The 14,631-nt window shown below is 40.4% G+C and overlaps 1 protein-coding gene across 8 annotated transcripts in view; it reads left to right on the top strand.

Moving 5' to 3' along the window:
* The window catches only part of SUPT3H (SPT3 homolog, SAGA and STAGA complex component), a gene marked incomplete at its 3' end in the record, with an annotated part of 418,020 nt that overhangs the window by 292,820 nt on the left and 110,569 nt on the right, over positions 1–14,631 (top strand). For all 8 annotated transcript variants that reach the window (XR_013999022.1, XR_013999023.1, XM_081140295.1 and 5 more), the window contains one exon: positions 12,756–12,831. Coding sequence is in view for 6 of the 8 variants with exons in the window: in XM_081140295.1 (XP_080996421.1) it covers positions 12,756–12,831 (76 nt within the window). The remainder of the gene's footprint in view (positions 1–12,755; positions 12,832–14,631) is intronic.

Genomic DNA, 14,631 nt, shown 5'->3' with positions numbered 1-14,631 from the left:
GCATCAGTATAAAAGAATTCTAGGAGGATTGCTTTTGTGCTATGAAGAATCTTAATTCATTGTTTTGGCAAGGTCATATTTTCATTATTTGGGTTTTCATCGTTCATTTCAGTGTCGCTCTGTGTTCGTTTTTAATTCACCAGCCACATTTGGGCAATCTGGTTTTGAAAGCTGTTGCCCAGTGATCATCGGGGTTATTGGACTGGTCTGACTGGCTAACTAAATTCCGCTGTTCCCACTTTCACACTCACCCTGCTCCTCCCAAGTGGAGGCTTCTATGGAAGAGAATGACCTTCCCAGATACATGAGACCGTGTCACAATAATGTGCTCTCATGTAAAAGCCGCAAGCTAACAACACACACACTTTGTACATATCCTCAGTGTTTGGCCAGTGTATATGTTCCCTTGGCATCATTTTCTAATCATGGATGTCAGCCATCACAAAAGATTATAGTCTTCATTATAGAATGACAATATTTTTTTTAATCTTCTACCACACTGCAGTATGCCTGTCTTCTTTCTGATACTCTCCTTAGACTGCATGATTATTATGACCAGAGCTTCAACTTTGGGGTCAGACAGTCAGACCTTAAATCACAGTTCCATCCCTTATCAAGTTACTTTATGTTTTTGAATCTCAGATTCTTTAATTGGATCAGTATCATAGAACCGTTGGGAAGGATTTGTGATGACATATGTAATGTACCTAGCTCAATGGCCAGCATATGTGTCTTTAAGAAATAGTAACTATCTTGGAAAAAATATTCTTTATAAAATGTACAGTATGGCTAAATTCCTATAGATAGACATACAAATGGAATTTAGTTTAGATACAACCATATCATAATGATTCAGTCAGAACTCGTCAAAGAAATTACAGCATATATGAGAGATCAAGTTATTGGAATATCTGTCTAACATTGACTTCCATCCCCCAGTTTTAAAAAAACTCGGAAAACGTAGCGTGTATCTTCAGAAAGCACTGTGTAAGATAATTCTGTAACATCTGTCCACTTATATCTTATTAAGTAACTTAATCATGTTAGAATGCACTCCTAGATCTTATCCAAACTACACACAGCTCAAGTTTTAGGGTTTTGAGTTCTGTCAAGACTAAGCCTGTTTCTTATCAGAGCCACTAAAGAGCATTTCAGGTAGAATTTTTTAGATGACTGCAAGTCTTGGAGGTCCCTAGAGTTGTAACATGAAGTAGCAATGTCTAGTTGAACTCTTTTGGGTAATTTTACTTGGGTTATTCCATCTATATCCACATAGAAATTGTATCTTTGAGTAAGGAGTTTTGTTAGACGCATCAGTGGTATAGTGGAAAGGGTGCTGGCTTGGGAGTAGTAATCTGAAATCTTTCTAGTGAAGTGTCTTACGTTGATGAAAAGCCACAGAAACTCATCCAAGTACTTACACCCCTTACCCTGCTTGGCCTCTGGGATCCGAAGGGAGGAGGAGTGTTTGTGGTGCTGAGGCTGGGTGAAGAGCACACAGGAACTGGTTTTGCGAATTTCCTATGAATTAAAATTATTTAAAAGTAAGTCTTTTTAAAAACCACAGAGAGTCAGTGAGCCTGTTTGTACATCGATCGAATGGAGATAAGAATGGCTACTCCTACCACACACACGCAGTTGTTGAGAAGACCAACAGGCAGTATACACAAAACTCAAAACTGCTGCTGCTGTCAGTGACTCACCCGACTTCACCTGTTTCACCACCTCTGATGTTCCCTTCTTCTCGCTGCCAGAGTTGTCCTCTGCTTCTTTAAAGTTTCTGTGGTTTATGTGAGGTGAAGCCCTGCCTCACATCACCAGGTTACTGAAACAACCCCCTTCTTCGTCTCGCTAATCCACTCCACACCCGCCGGTGCCTTCACTACGCCTCCTTACTTAAGAGCTGGGCCTAATGGCTACTGACATTTAATCAAATAACAGTTAGAAACATTTACTCATGAGTAAAGGCTGATTAAAATTTGGGCACTGACATCTGAGGATGGGAATTTCATCATCAAATATCTTAACAGAAACCATTTTGTTAAATAACCATAATTATAGGTTTTGCATTTATGATTCCAGGGGATTTTGCTATTCTGCATTCTTTGAAGCCCAAGAGGCTGCCGTAGTGCTCAGGCTACTTTGAAAGACTGAATTTAAGAACAGCCTGGGCTTCTCTAGGAGATAAGTTTCCGCAGGTCTTTATCTCTCAAAGATTTTGAACCCACAATTATTTTCAAGATGCTTTCTGTTTTTGTTTATTTTTTAATTAGGTAGACTTTTAAAGATAAGAATTGAAAATAGACATTAATTTTCTGAATGTGTAGACGTTTCTTTTTCCTGTCAAGTATTAGGAATTCGCATTTCTTACACTTGAAACAGCAATCAGGGCAGCAGTTGCCTGTCCTGAGCCTCGGCCCCTTCCCATGGCGTGTTCCTGCCCGGCGATTACAGTTTGGCAGCCTCGGGAAGTCACGGGCTTCCTTTGTTCTGCCTGAACTCATGCCTTCAGCTACATCAGTCTCTGTGGCGAGTTTCTATTGATGACCTTGCTCATTTCTGACTCATGAAAACAACTCAGCTAATCATGAGGAGAGCAACTTCAGCTTTAAAATGATGAAGAACATTCTCTTCAGGGGAATAAACAATTTAATTCGGTTTCTTTTGTTTCTAATCTTAACTCACGTGGTGTCCAGTTGTAAAAGCCTGTTTTTCCTTCGGAACATATTCCCTTGAGGATTTTTCCTAGACCGGTGACTTCATTTTGTCACTGGTTCGTAATGTCATAGGCTTCATTGTTGACCTTTTCAGAGTGTCACCTTTCCTCTTTCTGAATTTTTAAGGCATGTGTGATTCAGATTTACTGTTAAACATTTTTTTACATCGCCATTTTTTTTTGAAGTTTGTTTGCAGCTGTATTTTCCTGCAATTAAAAACTTCTAAATGAATAATTTAACCATGTTGCTAGGACACCTTCTTAGTTAGAATACTTGAGGTTCAATGTATGAAGAGCCAGTTTTAAAAATATTTTATAAACTGAGAGATTGAAACTGTCAACATAAATGATAGGTAATGAAGACTATAAACTGGTCATTCTGATCCTTCGTTGAGCCGGTTATGTCTACAACTCCTAGACATTTCTGGCAGCACTGGCGCAGGGGGCAGGTAGGGGCAGGATGCTGATGCGAGGAGGGGGCAGGTCTTACTGTCCTGGCTCTGGCAGCGCTGGCGTTGGGGGCAGGTAGGGGCAGGATTCTGATGGGGGGCAGGTCTTACTGTACTGCTCAGGAGAGTTTATAGCAGCCACGTTTGATCTGGGCCGTGTGTCAGGAGCCCCCTTTCGTATGTGCTCCACAGATAAGCCTGTCATCGTTGCAACAGACCATGATATCAGAACCAAGGAGGGATTTGATAGAAGTGGCACGACATGATTACATTCTTTAAAGATCACTGACTAATGTGTGGGATTAGCTGTTCCTTCAGTATCGTGGTCATGCTGTGAGTCTCACGCATGAAATGGCCTCTGTCTTGAAACCAGATACAAAAAGGCAGTGCCGGTTCCTTGAAGGGCAAGCAGCATAGGATGCCCAGTGGTTTTCAGCTCTGTCCTTCTGCTTTTGGTGTTTCATTGAGCAATACCTGTCAGGGGAGAAAGAAAATCGGAGGGCTCTAATCCCCTTTCCTCACCTCAATCCAAGTATCGCTGCTCTTGACACTTTCCCTTATGAGGCTTCATAGTAAAAAGAGCACAGACTTTGGAGTAAGGTAGGCCTGGTTTCAGGTGGCAGCACACCTTACTTACTTAGCAGCCTTAGGCAAGGTGCCTAATATATCTTAGCCATAGCTTCTCATTTTAAAAAGAGGAATCATATCTGCAGTATTTCCCTGCAATTGAGTCGTATCTGGAAGGATGAAAGGAGAGAGCCTAAAGGACCACGCATGGCACGTGGCTCATAGTGTACAGTCCCTGCCCCTTAGACTTGTGGCTCTCACTGGGGCATGACTTTTGCCCCCAGGGAACATTTGGAAATGTTTAGAGACATTTTTGTTTTTCACAATCCAGGGAGTAGTGGGCAGAAGCTCTGAGCATCTGGTGGGTAGAGGTCAGGGATACTGTGTTGCTAAAACCCTACTGCAGTGCACAGGACAGTCTGTACAAGAAAGATCCTTCAGCCCAAAATGTCAATAATATCAAGATTTAGAAACCCTGCCTTACCTATTCACTTTATGTATATAGAATATAGGGGGAAATAAAAGATTTATTCCACCAATACTTATGAAAATTTACTATGTGTCAAGCTCTGTAGAGGCTTTGGGGATTTAGCATGGAATAAAATAGACATAGTCTCTACCATCAAGGAGCTTACATTCTACTTGGGGAGAAATAGACAATAAACAAATATATAATATTGTGGCAGATGGTAGAAAGAGCTATGAGGAAAAATGAAGCAGGGTACAGATAGAGAATGACTTGGGGGAAGCTGCTATTTTATATAAAGTGATCATAAACACATAAACAGCTTTTCTGAAAAAGTTACCTTTGAACAGAGCCTGAAGGAAGTGAGGGAACAAGCCAGACTGATGTGGGATTAAGATATTCTGGACAGAGGTATGGCAAATGCAAAGGCCCTGGGGTAGGAAAGTGTTTGGCATTAATGAAACATAGGGCAGTGTGGCTGGAGTGGAGTGAGAGAGGGAGTGAAAGAAGATGAGATCAGATTGAAAATTGAGCAACAGATTATGGAGGCTTCATAGGCCATTCTGAGGATCTTGAGTTTTATTCTATATTTGAGGAGAATCTATCGGAAGTTTTTATCATAAATGGTATGATCCAATTTTCATCTTTTAGAAGATTACTCTGGCTATTGTGCAGTGAGTAGACCCTAGCAGGGGTTGGGTAACAGGAGAAAGAGTGAAAGCAGGAAGGCCCATTAGGAGATTATTTCAGCAAGCCAGCGGGGAGATGATAATGACAGTTTGGACCAGGGCAGTAGCAGTGAAGGTGGCAGGTGATGGAAAGTGGTTTATTCCAGATATTTTAAAGGAAGGGCTGATGGAATTTGCTTAGAAGGAATTAAACTAATGAAGTAATCTAAAATAAAAATGTTATTTTCAAAGGAAGAAAAATCCTTATTGAAAAACTAGGACCACATAGTAGCAACAGAGTGAAATTGCAGGTGGGGCCCTCCCTTGTTCTGTGCAGAGCTCCAGGGGTCCTTGAGGATGGTGAGCCATCCGTGCTGCACTGACAGGCTCCTCCTTTTACAGAAGTTTATTTTAAAGCTGCCAGGCCTTCCCTCTACCTAAGTGAAGCCAGCCTCCATTTGGTATGCATGTCAGAGTGCTTGAGAATTTGTTCTTAGCTAAATCAAAATGGAAAGATCTGTAGGTCTAACTCAGGAATAAAGAGAAAATATGAACAGAATTGTGTGTAATAGTGACTTTCTGTACATATTTTGCAGGCAGTGTTGTAAAATTTTACCCTAAATGACCAAAGTGTTTAACCATATCCTTGTATATTTGCTGGACTCTAAAGCCATCTCAGCTCATCTGGATATGACATAAACCTATGAGAATTTGGAAGAATGCTATTCAGAATGCCTAAAGAGCTTACACATATTAACCTAGTATGTTCACTTTTAGAGATACAGCCAAATAATAACCACAAGAACGAGTTACAGCATCCTCAATTAGGAAAATAGAAAAAGATGTCAGTCTTCTATTACGTTAAGGAACTAGTTTGGGCAGAAATTCTCATAGCTTTTTATATTATTTGCCAGCTTAGTTATTACAGAGCATGTTTACGGTTTCAGGAGAACATTAGTAAAAATTAGTACTAACACCACATGAAGATTGACAGCTAAACCTGGCAGTGGATTGTATGGTGCTAGGTTATTGAAAAAAATGACACTTTTCTTAGCACACATTCTATCCCAGGACAGGAAATATTTCACTGCTATAATTTTGCCCACTACTAGTTTAATAAATCCATATTTAAAATTTTTAAACAGGCATTAAGCCAATTTTAAATGTACTATTTTGATTTTAATAACTATATTTTCCTTATACAACCAATTTATGCTCATTCTTGATAGTTTAAAATATAGAGAAAAGAAAAAACTCCTATAGTTACATTGATTAATATAGACCCCCAAAAATTCAATATTTTGAAACAACCCTGTTATGAATTTCACAAATATCCCTTTGTGTATTTCTTACTCACTGATGCTTTGTACTTGCTGAGAATTACTCACTTATTTTTAGCCCAAAATTCTTTTAAATCCCTTGAATGTCCTCCTAGACTCCATAGCTATTTTTTTAGGAAACTTCATATGATTACCCTAGTACATTCGTAATACCTTGGACACACAAAAGTGTTGTATTAGAAAAATCACTCTGGGAGAACAGATTAGCACCAATGGAAATCTTTACTATTTAGCTACAAAATAGAAAACATACCGTACAGTATTTTTATTCAGTTATATAATTCAGAGAAAATTCTGGATCAAACTTAAATAAACTCAGGGTTTGAACTGACTCCCTCAATACTGCAGTAACATATTCACATTGTCTCTCTGAACATCTATCCAAGCCTGCACTTTTCTCTGTGATTTTCTGCCTCTTGATTATTTTGTGTGTGGACATTTATTTAACTCGAGAGGAAAGATTTCTTTACTTAAAGTATTTTTCTGATTGTAATCCACTTAAGAAAAAGTTGAAACAGTACTGAAATGTGTAACTGCAAAAGTAAGTTCCCTGGAGTGCTACCCCTAGAGGTATATACTATCGAAAGTATGTGTACACTTCTAGAAGTTTGCACGCTCACGTGTGGTGTGTCTGTGTGTGTTTAAACATAAATGGGATCAAGGTACATACATTCTAATCCACAACGTGCTTTTTTCCGTTAATGATACATTCTTACAGCTATCATTTTTTAGTAGCGACAAAAGCAGCAGGCATAGGAAAGTGCGGGAGTATAATACTATCTAGAGCAGGGGTGGCACAGGCCACTGCGAGATCATTTCGTCTGGCCCTGCCAAGGCAACTGCAGGCGGGACTTGAAATTCAATTTATCTAGGAGCTTTTTTCATAGCTAATTTTTAAGTTAATAATTTTGTATGGCCCTTGAATGATGTTATAAATATCCAAATGGCCCTTGGCAGAAAAAAGTTTCCCCACTCCTGATCTAGAAGGACAGATGTTTCAGAAGAGAGGAATCATGTCACCTGGTATCTTCAGGGAAAACTTTCTAGAGGAGGGAGTACCTGTCCTGAAAGGGAACTCATTAAGTTACCATGTGCGGGGGGAAATAGCCAGCACAGTAATGAAGGAGGGGCAGGGGACAGCTGTGAGGAGGGTGACAAAGAATGACATGAAGAAAGCAAAGAATATGTCATACTTCAGTGAGAATGACGTCTGCCTACCTAGAATGGGCCAGATTATGTCCACATTTGGAAACCAAGCACTTGAGCTTGAACTTGATGCCGTGATTAACTGAAAGCCATTTGTTTCAGTTTATGATGCAGAGTGCAGGTGGTGTGGGGATGGAGGAGGTAAGGTCTTGCCGTGTGCCAAGGCCTCTTCTCTGTTTTTCAAGTTGTACCCAGCTGGGTGGGGAGGGTTAAAAATGTAGAAGGAACCAGCTAGGAACCTGTTGCAGGACTCGAGGCCCAAATCATGATCTTGGCAGTGGGCATACAGGCAGTGAAAGTCCACCCAGTGTTCTGGGGAGACACTTGACTCTTGAGTAGGGGACTCTCTCCGTTACAAACTGGACCACCTGGTACCGGGTCGCCCCTGCAACAGTCTAGGTGAACCCTTTCACCTCTCCGGACCTCAGTTTCCTTCTTTGCAGTGAGTTGGGGATCTGGTTTCTCGGTGTGCCCAGCATTCTCTGCTGGTCACTGGTGTCTTCGTGTCCTGCTGCAAATGGACCGCGGCCAACAGGGCCATGCGTAACATCCCGGAATCCACGTCGCCGTGCTGGCCGCTGCTGCCCGCCGCTCCATTTGAAGTTCCCCAGTTCCACAGCCAGCTTCTGTCCAACGCAAAGTGGCTGGTAGTTATTGGCATTTTGCCTTTTTCATGCAGAAAGGACTGCGTTTCAAATGTAAAACTTCTAAGAGTAATCAGAATAAGATTTTTTTTTTTAAAAAATATGAGGTGGAAGCTAGGGCAGAGAAACTTTCATCCTGGTTTAAATGTTAGGTTCTGTGATTCTGTATTGCTGAAGAAAGATAAATGTCATGTGTCTTGAGAAGCCGCCAAGAGGCCAGCGCAGAGCGCCTGTAGCCTTCGCCTCCGCTTGAGAGAGCACGTGGATGAGACTGTGCCGCAGAAGCTCTGCAGCCGCAGCCGAGGGCCGCACAGGCCGCAGGCGCTTGTCGCTTGTCGCGGCTGGAGGGACTGTTTGCGCGCACAGCCAAGTTCATGTTAACTGAAACCCAAACTCTTCACCAAAAATTTAAATTAACAAATATATACTGAGAGTCTGCTGCGTTCAGGATTAAACAAACACGCAAATTATAGTAGGTACTGCATCTGCAGATATCTGCTTCCCTGGTTTCATTTAGGTGGGACCCAGAATGAGTTCATCTGGCACCGTGTTCCGCCTCCCAAGTTTGTTTTACAATAACCAGAAAAAGCTGTAACTTCTTGGTAGTGAGATGAGTGACAATGAGCATAACTATTCTTGTTTACTTTTTTAAAGAGCCATGCCAGTGAATTTTAAAAATATTGTTGAGTGTTTGGGAAATTTTAGGAGTATTTCTTTCAAAAGTAATTTTTCTGTGTGTGCCCCTACATGGTAATACTTCGCTGTTTGGTAGCACTAGCGAGGTTCAGTTTCAGAAAAGCGTCTGAGTGTGCAGCGCATTTTTATGAGTGTTCAAGGGCACTGCTGATGCCTGAAGAAGCCACGGAGTGGGTAGAGCCGGCCGATGAAGCAGAAGACGCACTGGGCTTGCAGATGCAGGAGCGTGACTCACCCGGCGATGACCTTACACTCATGCGGCAGCCTGAGATCAGAAGGACATTGTGTAATTTGAGAAGGTTCAGTATGAACAAAAGCTGTGATAAACCTACTATGATGATTCAGTGATATACCTCAGACTAGGTCGTTTAGGACCCCTGTTACTTTATGAACTGTGTCCTTTAAATGTTTTTAAACTGTTTATCTTAAGGGTTATGATGTCCGGCTATGTGAAGAGTAGGCGTTGTTATTCTGATCCTGCTGTCTGACTAGGTTTATGATTTTTACCCTTTGCATCTTTTTCCAGAATTTTTTTTTTTTTTTTTTTTAACTGTAGCAGGAATAGAACAGGACGGCCAGTGTGCACTTTCTTGGGGAGTGGAATAGGTCATCTGAACAGAGCAGAAGGGAAAGTGGAACTAGGACAACACAGAAAATACAAGCCAAACTTATTTAATAGTTGGCCAGTGTCTTGATTTTTTTATGGGTCTTTGGTTTAAAAGACTGCCTTCCCTCTCTGGAATTCATAAGGTTTGATTACTGATATTACAGTTTCTGATTTTAGATCGGCCAACAAGAATTTATATGCATTTCTTTTGCCTCAATCCATCAATCCATCTGCCCAGTCATTCAGGGAGCCAGCAAACATTTACTGAGGCTCAGGTAAATCCAAGCTAAACATTGGCCAATACTTGATTATAGAGCAAAACATAGTTACTGTTTTTAAAGAACACAGAGTCCATGAAGGTTAGGTGTTTCCTTCTCTTCCCAGGACTTAAGGTGATAGCGTGAGAACAGGAGATAATATAATCAGAGGCAGAATGGTCTCATCCTTTCACAAGGCCAACTTTGTCTCTTTTGGTCATTTGAAACAGTTCATGGGGAAGAGAGAGGCGTCACCCTCATCATCCTCACACCCATTTGTGTCTCTGATTTCAGTTGAGCTCATTGGACCCCACTCTGAGCAGTGTGCATGCTTTTCCAGGTCATGGCTCACATAGAAAATAATATTTTTGTGCTACACCAAGGTCAATGGACAAGGAAACTTGTAGCCAGATACCTCCTCTGGGGTTCTGCACCCCCGCCTTGTATGGCTTCCAGAAGGTTGAGGAGACACAGTAACTGCACGCCTGGGACACGTTTGCAGCGCAGCAGCGCCCTGTCAGGTCCCTCACAGCCTGTGCGCTCTGCACTACCTTATCCCAGGTTGTGACTTCTTTGCTGAACCAGGGCCCCACTAATTTTATTTTCTCATAAATAGTTTGGGCATGTTAATTACAGGGGCTACATTAGTAAGACAATGTATAGAGTTTACAGAATTCCAAAGAAAATTACTAGAGGTATAAAGTACTACAGGTTAGAGACAGCTTTTTATAATGAAAATTGACTCGGGAATGAGTAGTCCTAGACTTCTGACTTGGTCATTTTTGGCAAATCACTTCTCTCTGAACCTCAATTTCCTCGTCTTTAAATGAGAGGGACTGAACAAGATGGACTTGAAGCTGCCTCTAGCTCTAGCATGCCATCCATTTGTACTGCCCATAACCTTTGCTGTTGAGTCAACTGCTAGGCACTCAGTGAACAGTTTCACGCACACCCTAGTGCCAGTTTCATGGGCCTCCTGAGATCCAAGGTTACTGCTGAGACGATGGAACTGAAATCAGACTAAGATGCTGAATAAAGAAAAGAGAATAGACACTGAAGACAGTGTTGAAAAGGAAGGAAGCCAGCTACAATCATTTAAAGGCTTTTAGTGGCTTTTAAAGGTAGTCAGATGATAGGCTTTGCAGTTCAGAATCTTCCAACCAGCTACACACCTCAATTAAAGCTGGCAGCCTGGCAACCTTGACCTCTTAGGATAAGTGTTCCTAACTTCCATTTCTAGAAATACTTATTGCAGAAACATCAACAATCTAGGCATATATATATAAAAGTCAAATCTTGATTATTCAACTTGGTAGAAGAAAAGTTCATCCTGTTAGGAACTTTCTGTCTTTTTCGTAGTTAGTAATCCCTTTCTGTCTAGCGTGTGTTGGGTGGAGGAGGCTGCCTAGCTGGAGAGTAGCAAAAAAGGCAGACTGGCTTCAGTTAGGTGATGGTCATGTGCCCTGATTATAGACTAAAATGTAGCATTTGTTCATTCCATGAATGTGTATTGTTTATTTACCATGTGAAGATGTTTTCTAGGAGCTAGAAATTCAAACCTGAGAGGTTCCTGCTATAGTCAAACGCAGACAGACAGATATGATAGAATGTTATGAGTCTTAGAAGTTTTAATAAACACATTAGTAACTGACTTGTTGTATTGGAAACACATAAATTCTCCTGTCCTTCCTGTTTTCCATGACAAAAAAAAAGAGTTGTGTTAGATATATTTAAAAAGAAAGACAAAACTAAATCATGCAAAAATTCACGTATCAAAACATACTCTTAAGTATGTAACAATTCACCCAGTAACGTACCCTTAAGGACCATGATGTTTCGCATCCACGTACAAGAGGATACATACGCACATACATATATGTGCATGTATTTAATGCACATGTAGTGTACATGTGTGTAACATTTACTTTACGTGCTCAGAACGGATACTTGAACTGTAGGGTAAATAAACAGAAGTCTGGGTTTGCATCAGTGTGTATGTGTTTGGGGGGGGATTAGGAAGGAAAGAAAAGAGGGAGGGGAGGAAGGGAAAGGGGAAAAGTACTCGCTGGTCTTAGAAGGAGCCACAGCAGTTAGTACATTTTAACTTACCTCCCAACACCCCATCTGTCTCTTTTCTGTACTGAGCTGAAAGTAGTGCACCATTACTCACTCCTTCAGCTGGTATATCATTGGAATTAAGTTGATCACTCCCCCAAATCAAGCAAAATGAAAAAACAGAACAATTTTAGTTTAAAAAAATATAAAAATATCCACAGACGTTGTAAGTGGTACTTATGTACTCCAACAACTGTGATAAAGAACACTTGCTGAAAGTCCTTCCAAAGCAGAAAAAAAATTAAAATCTCAGGGAATTTTTTCCTCTGCTGGGCAGAAACTCATTCCAAGCAGTTCCAGCCGTCTCCTCTCGGAGCCCTCCGGCCCCGGAAGCGGAAGCGGCCGCTTCCTTTCCCACCCGCGGTGGCTGGGTGACAATTGTACCCACGCTGGCTCGTGCGGGACAGCGAGCGGCAGACACCTGCTGTCCTGGGTCAGAAACCCTCGAGCGAGGCTCTGCCCAGCTGTGAGCCGGACCTGGACGTGGACGGAAGCATTTGCGTCGTGTTTACCGTTTTATTTTCTTTGCCCTTTGAAATACGGATTTGTTAGCTCTGGCTCCATGTTCCAACTGAAGGGCGATATATGGACCCCGTTTGTTGACTCCTATTTAATATTTCAGAGTCCCAGCTTTAGGGCAGATGGACAGGGATCAATAACAAGTTTCCTGTTTGATTAGTTATTGTCTCAGTGTTTTCTTTTTCTTTTAACTAAAGGATGTTACGGTTAAGAAAATTTGGAAGTGCACAATCTGAGAAGTGAGGTCCTTTAGTTTTTTCTTCTTTTATAATGACAATAACAGAGGAGTGGAAAATGGTATTTTAAACTTTATTTCCAAAAGAAACAAGCTTCAAAACTACTGTTATAATTTTATGTGTCGTGGTCTTTTTGGTAGCACTAGTCTGTTCACTGAGAGTAAGGGAGGGAACATGGAACTCCAGTGCTAAGTTTTAGCTGTGAAAATATATACCATAGTCTACTTGCTTTAAAAGTATTCTTGTGCCTTTTTATTTTTATCTATTAGAGAGCAGAAAGACAAACTCGAATTATGGATTCAGCCCAATATGCAGAATTCTGTGAAAGTCGGCAACTGAGTTTCTGTAAGTAAGCATTTAACTTTGCTTCATTGTATGTTTAAGAGAGCATGTGTTACAGATATGGTAAAGTATGGCACAATCTGTTCCTTAGAAAATGGTGAATTTAATATATGCATCGTTATAACTGCTACAGAAACAGCCTCTGCATTGTTGGGGAGCCTATAAAAGATTTTACCCCCCTCTACTGTTCTACAGTTAATAGTAGTCAGAGGTTTTAAAGGGTCTGATTAATACACAGAGAGCCATGTTAATTATTCACATAACTTTTAGAAAAATTCTGTTTGTCTTAATATTCCCATTTTAATTTCTTTTCCAGTTTCTTAGTCATATTTACACTAGTATTGCCGATTGTACTTGACCCATAATGGCTCTCTTGGTGCAGTCATGACATTTAAGAGCCCCTCATATGTATGTATTAATAGATACCAAATTTCCCATTTATTTACGCATACTCATATTGCCACAGAGGAACAGACCAGCAGTCTCTTCCATCTTTGTCTATAACTGTTAGCCACATTCATTAATTGTGCTCTTGTAACACTAATGACCTCGTGGTAAAATCAGTACCGTCCCGGCACTGCACACAGCTTACTAACACTACGTTACAGCTCATGATAAATAGTGGGCTCAGTTGTATAGCAAAACATCCTCCCAGCAACAGTCCAGCGATGACTAAGACTCTCGGGGTAAAGGTCAAAGAGTAAGTGTGATGAAAAGTCCAGTTAAAACATCTGACAAAGTAGCACATGACCCTGGGCTGAGGGATTATCCACACAATGATGTCTTTAAATGAAAAGCTATTATGTGGTCACGATAACAACGTATTTGATTTGGAAAAAGAAAATGAGAGCTTCATTTATAGATCATAAAGTGCAAATAAATGACACATTTCAAATAGCACCGCATGTAAATGTCAGTAAAATATAGGAAAACATGTTTTGGAAGATTTTTTCCCTAACTAAATATACTTTGCAGTCTGACTAACAATTTGGCATCATACATCTGTGAAGCATTAAGTAAATGACACTTCAGATCATGGCAATTTCAGCAAATGAAAGGTTTTTGTATTGTAATTTTTAGGTTTAAAAATGGCATTCAGGTCTTTTATAAGTATAAATCTCCAGTTTTATAAAGTTACACTTAGTGCTATTGAACTATTTTTTAAAATTATATTTTAAATTTAATTCATTTAAAGGAACAGAAGTGCTATTTCACATTAAAACATACAGTCATTGAAGTGTTCTAATACATCTTTTGTTTGATAATTAGAGTTTTAATAACTCCATTTTTTTGTAACTCAATAATAAACTGTAGCAGATTAAAAATTAATATTTTTCCTTTCATTATAAAATAATTATAGTATAAACAGTATATTATGCTTAATTTTTTTATTTAAAGAAGAGAAGTTAGGGCCTTTAAAAATATTTCTTTATGTGGTACCCATGGGTGCTTCATTATGAAACCTTAGTGGGAGAATCTGGTTTATATGCCAGAGTGCTCTGGTTGGGAGTGCTGAATCCAGGTGGGTCAGCAGATTCAGAACTGGCGCCCACACTGATCAGGCTGTTAGGCTCTCTTCATTTCTCCCCTTCTGATAAACTCCCAGGATACAGGAACTGTGATAGATATGTCTTCTTAAGTAGTGGTACATTTTATCTTTTTTCCTCTCTCTTTTAAAATATATTTTTTAGTTGATCTTAGAGGAGGGGAGGGAGGGGGAGAGAGAGAGAGAAAAAAATCAGTGTGAGAGAGAAACATCAATCGGTTGCCTGCTGCCCACAGCCTGGGCATGTGCCCTGACCC

Source organism: Miniopterus schreibersii (assembly GCF_964146895.1).
Source record: "Miniopterus schreibersii genome assembly, chromosome: 6".
NCBI lineage: Eukaryota > Metazoa > Chordata > Mammalia > Chiroptera > Miniopteridae > Miniopterus > Miniopterus schreibersii.
This window is presented reverse-complemented; position numbering and strand designations above follow the sequence as displayed.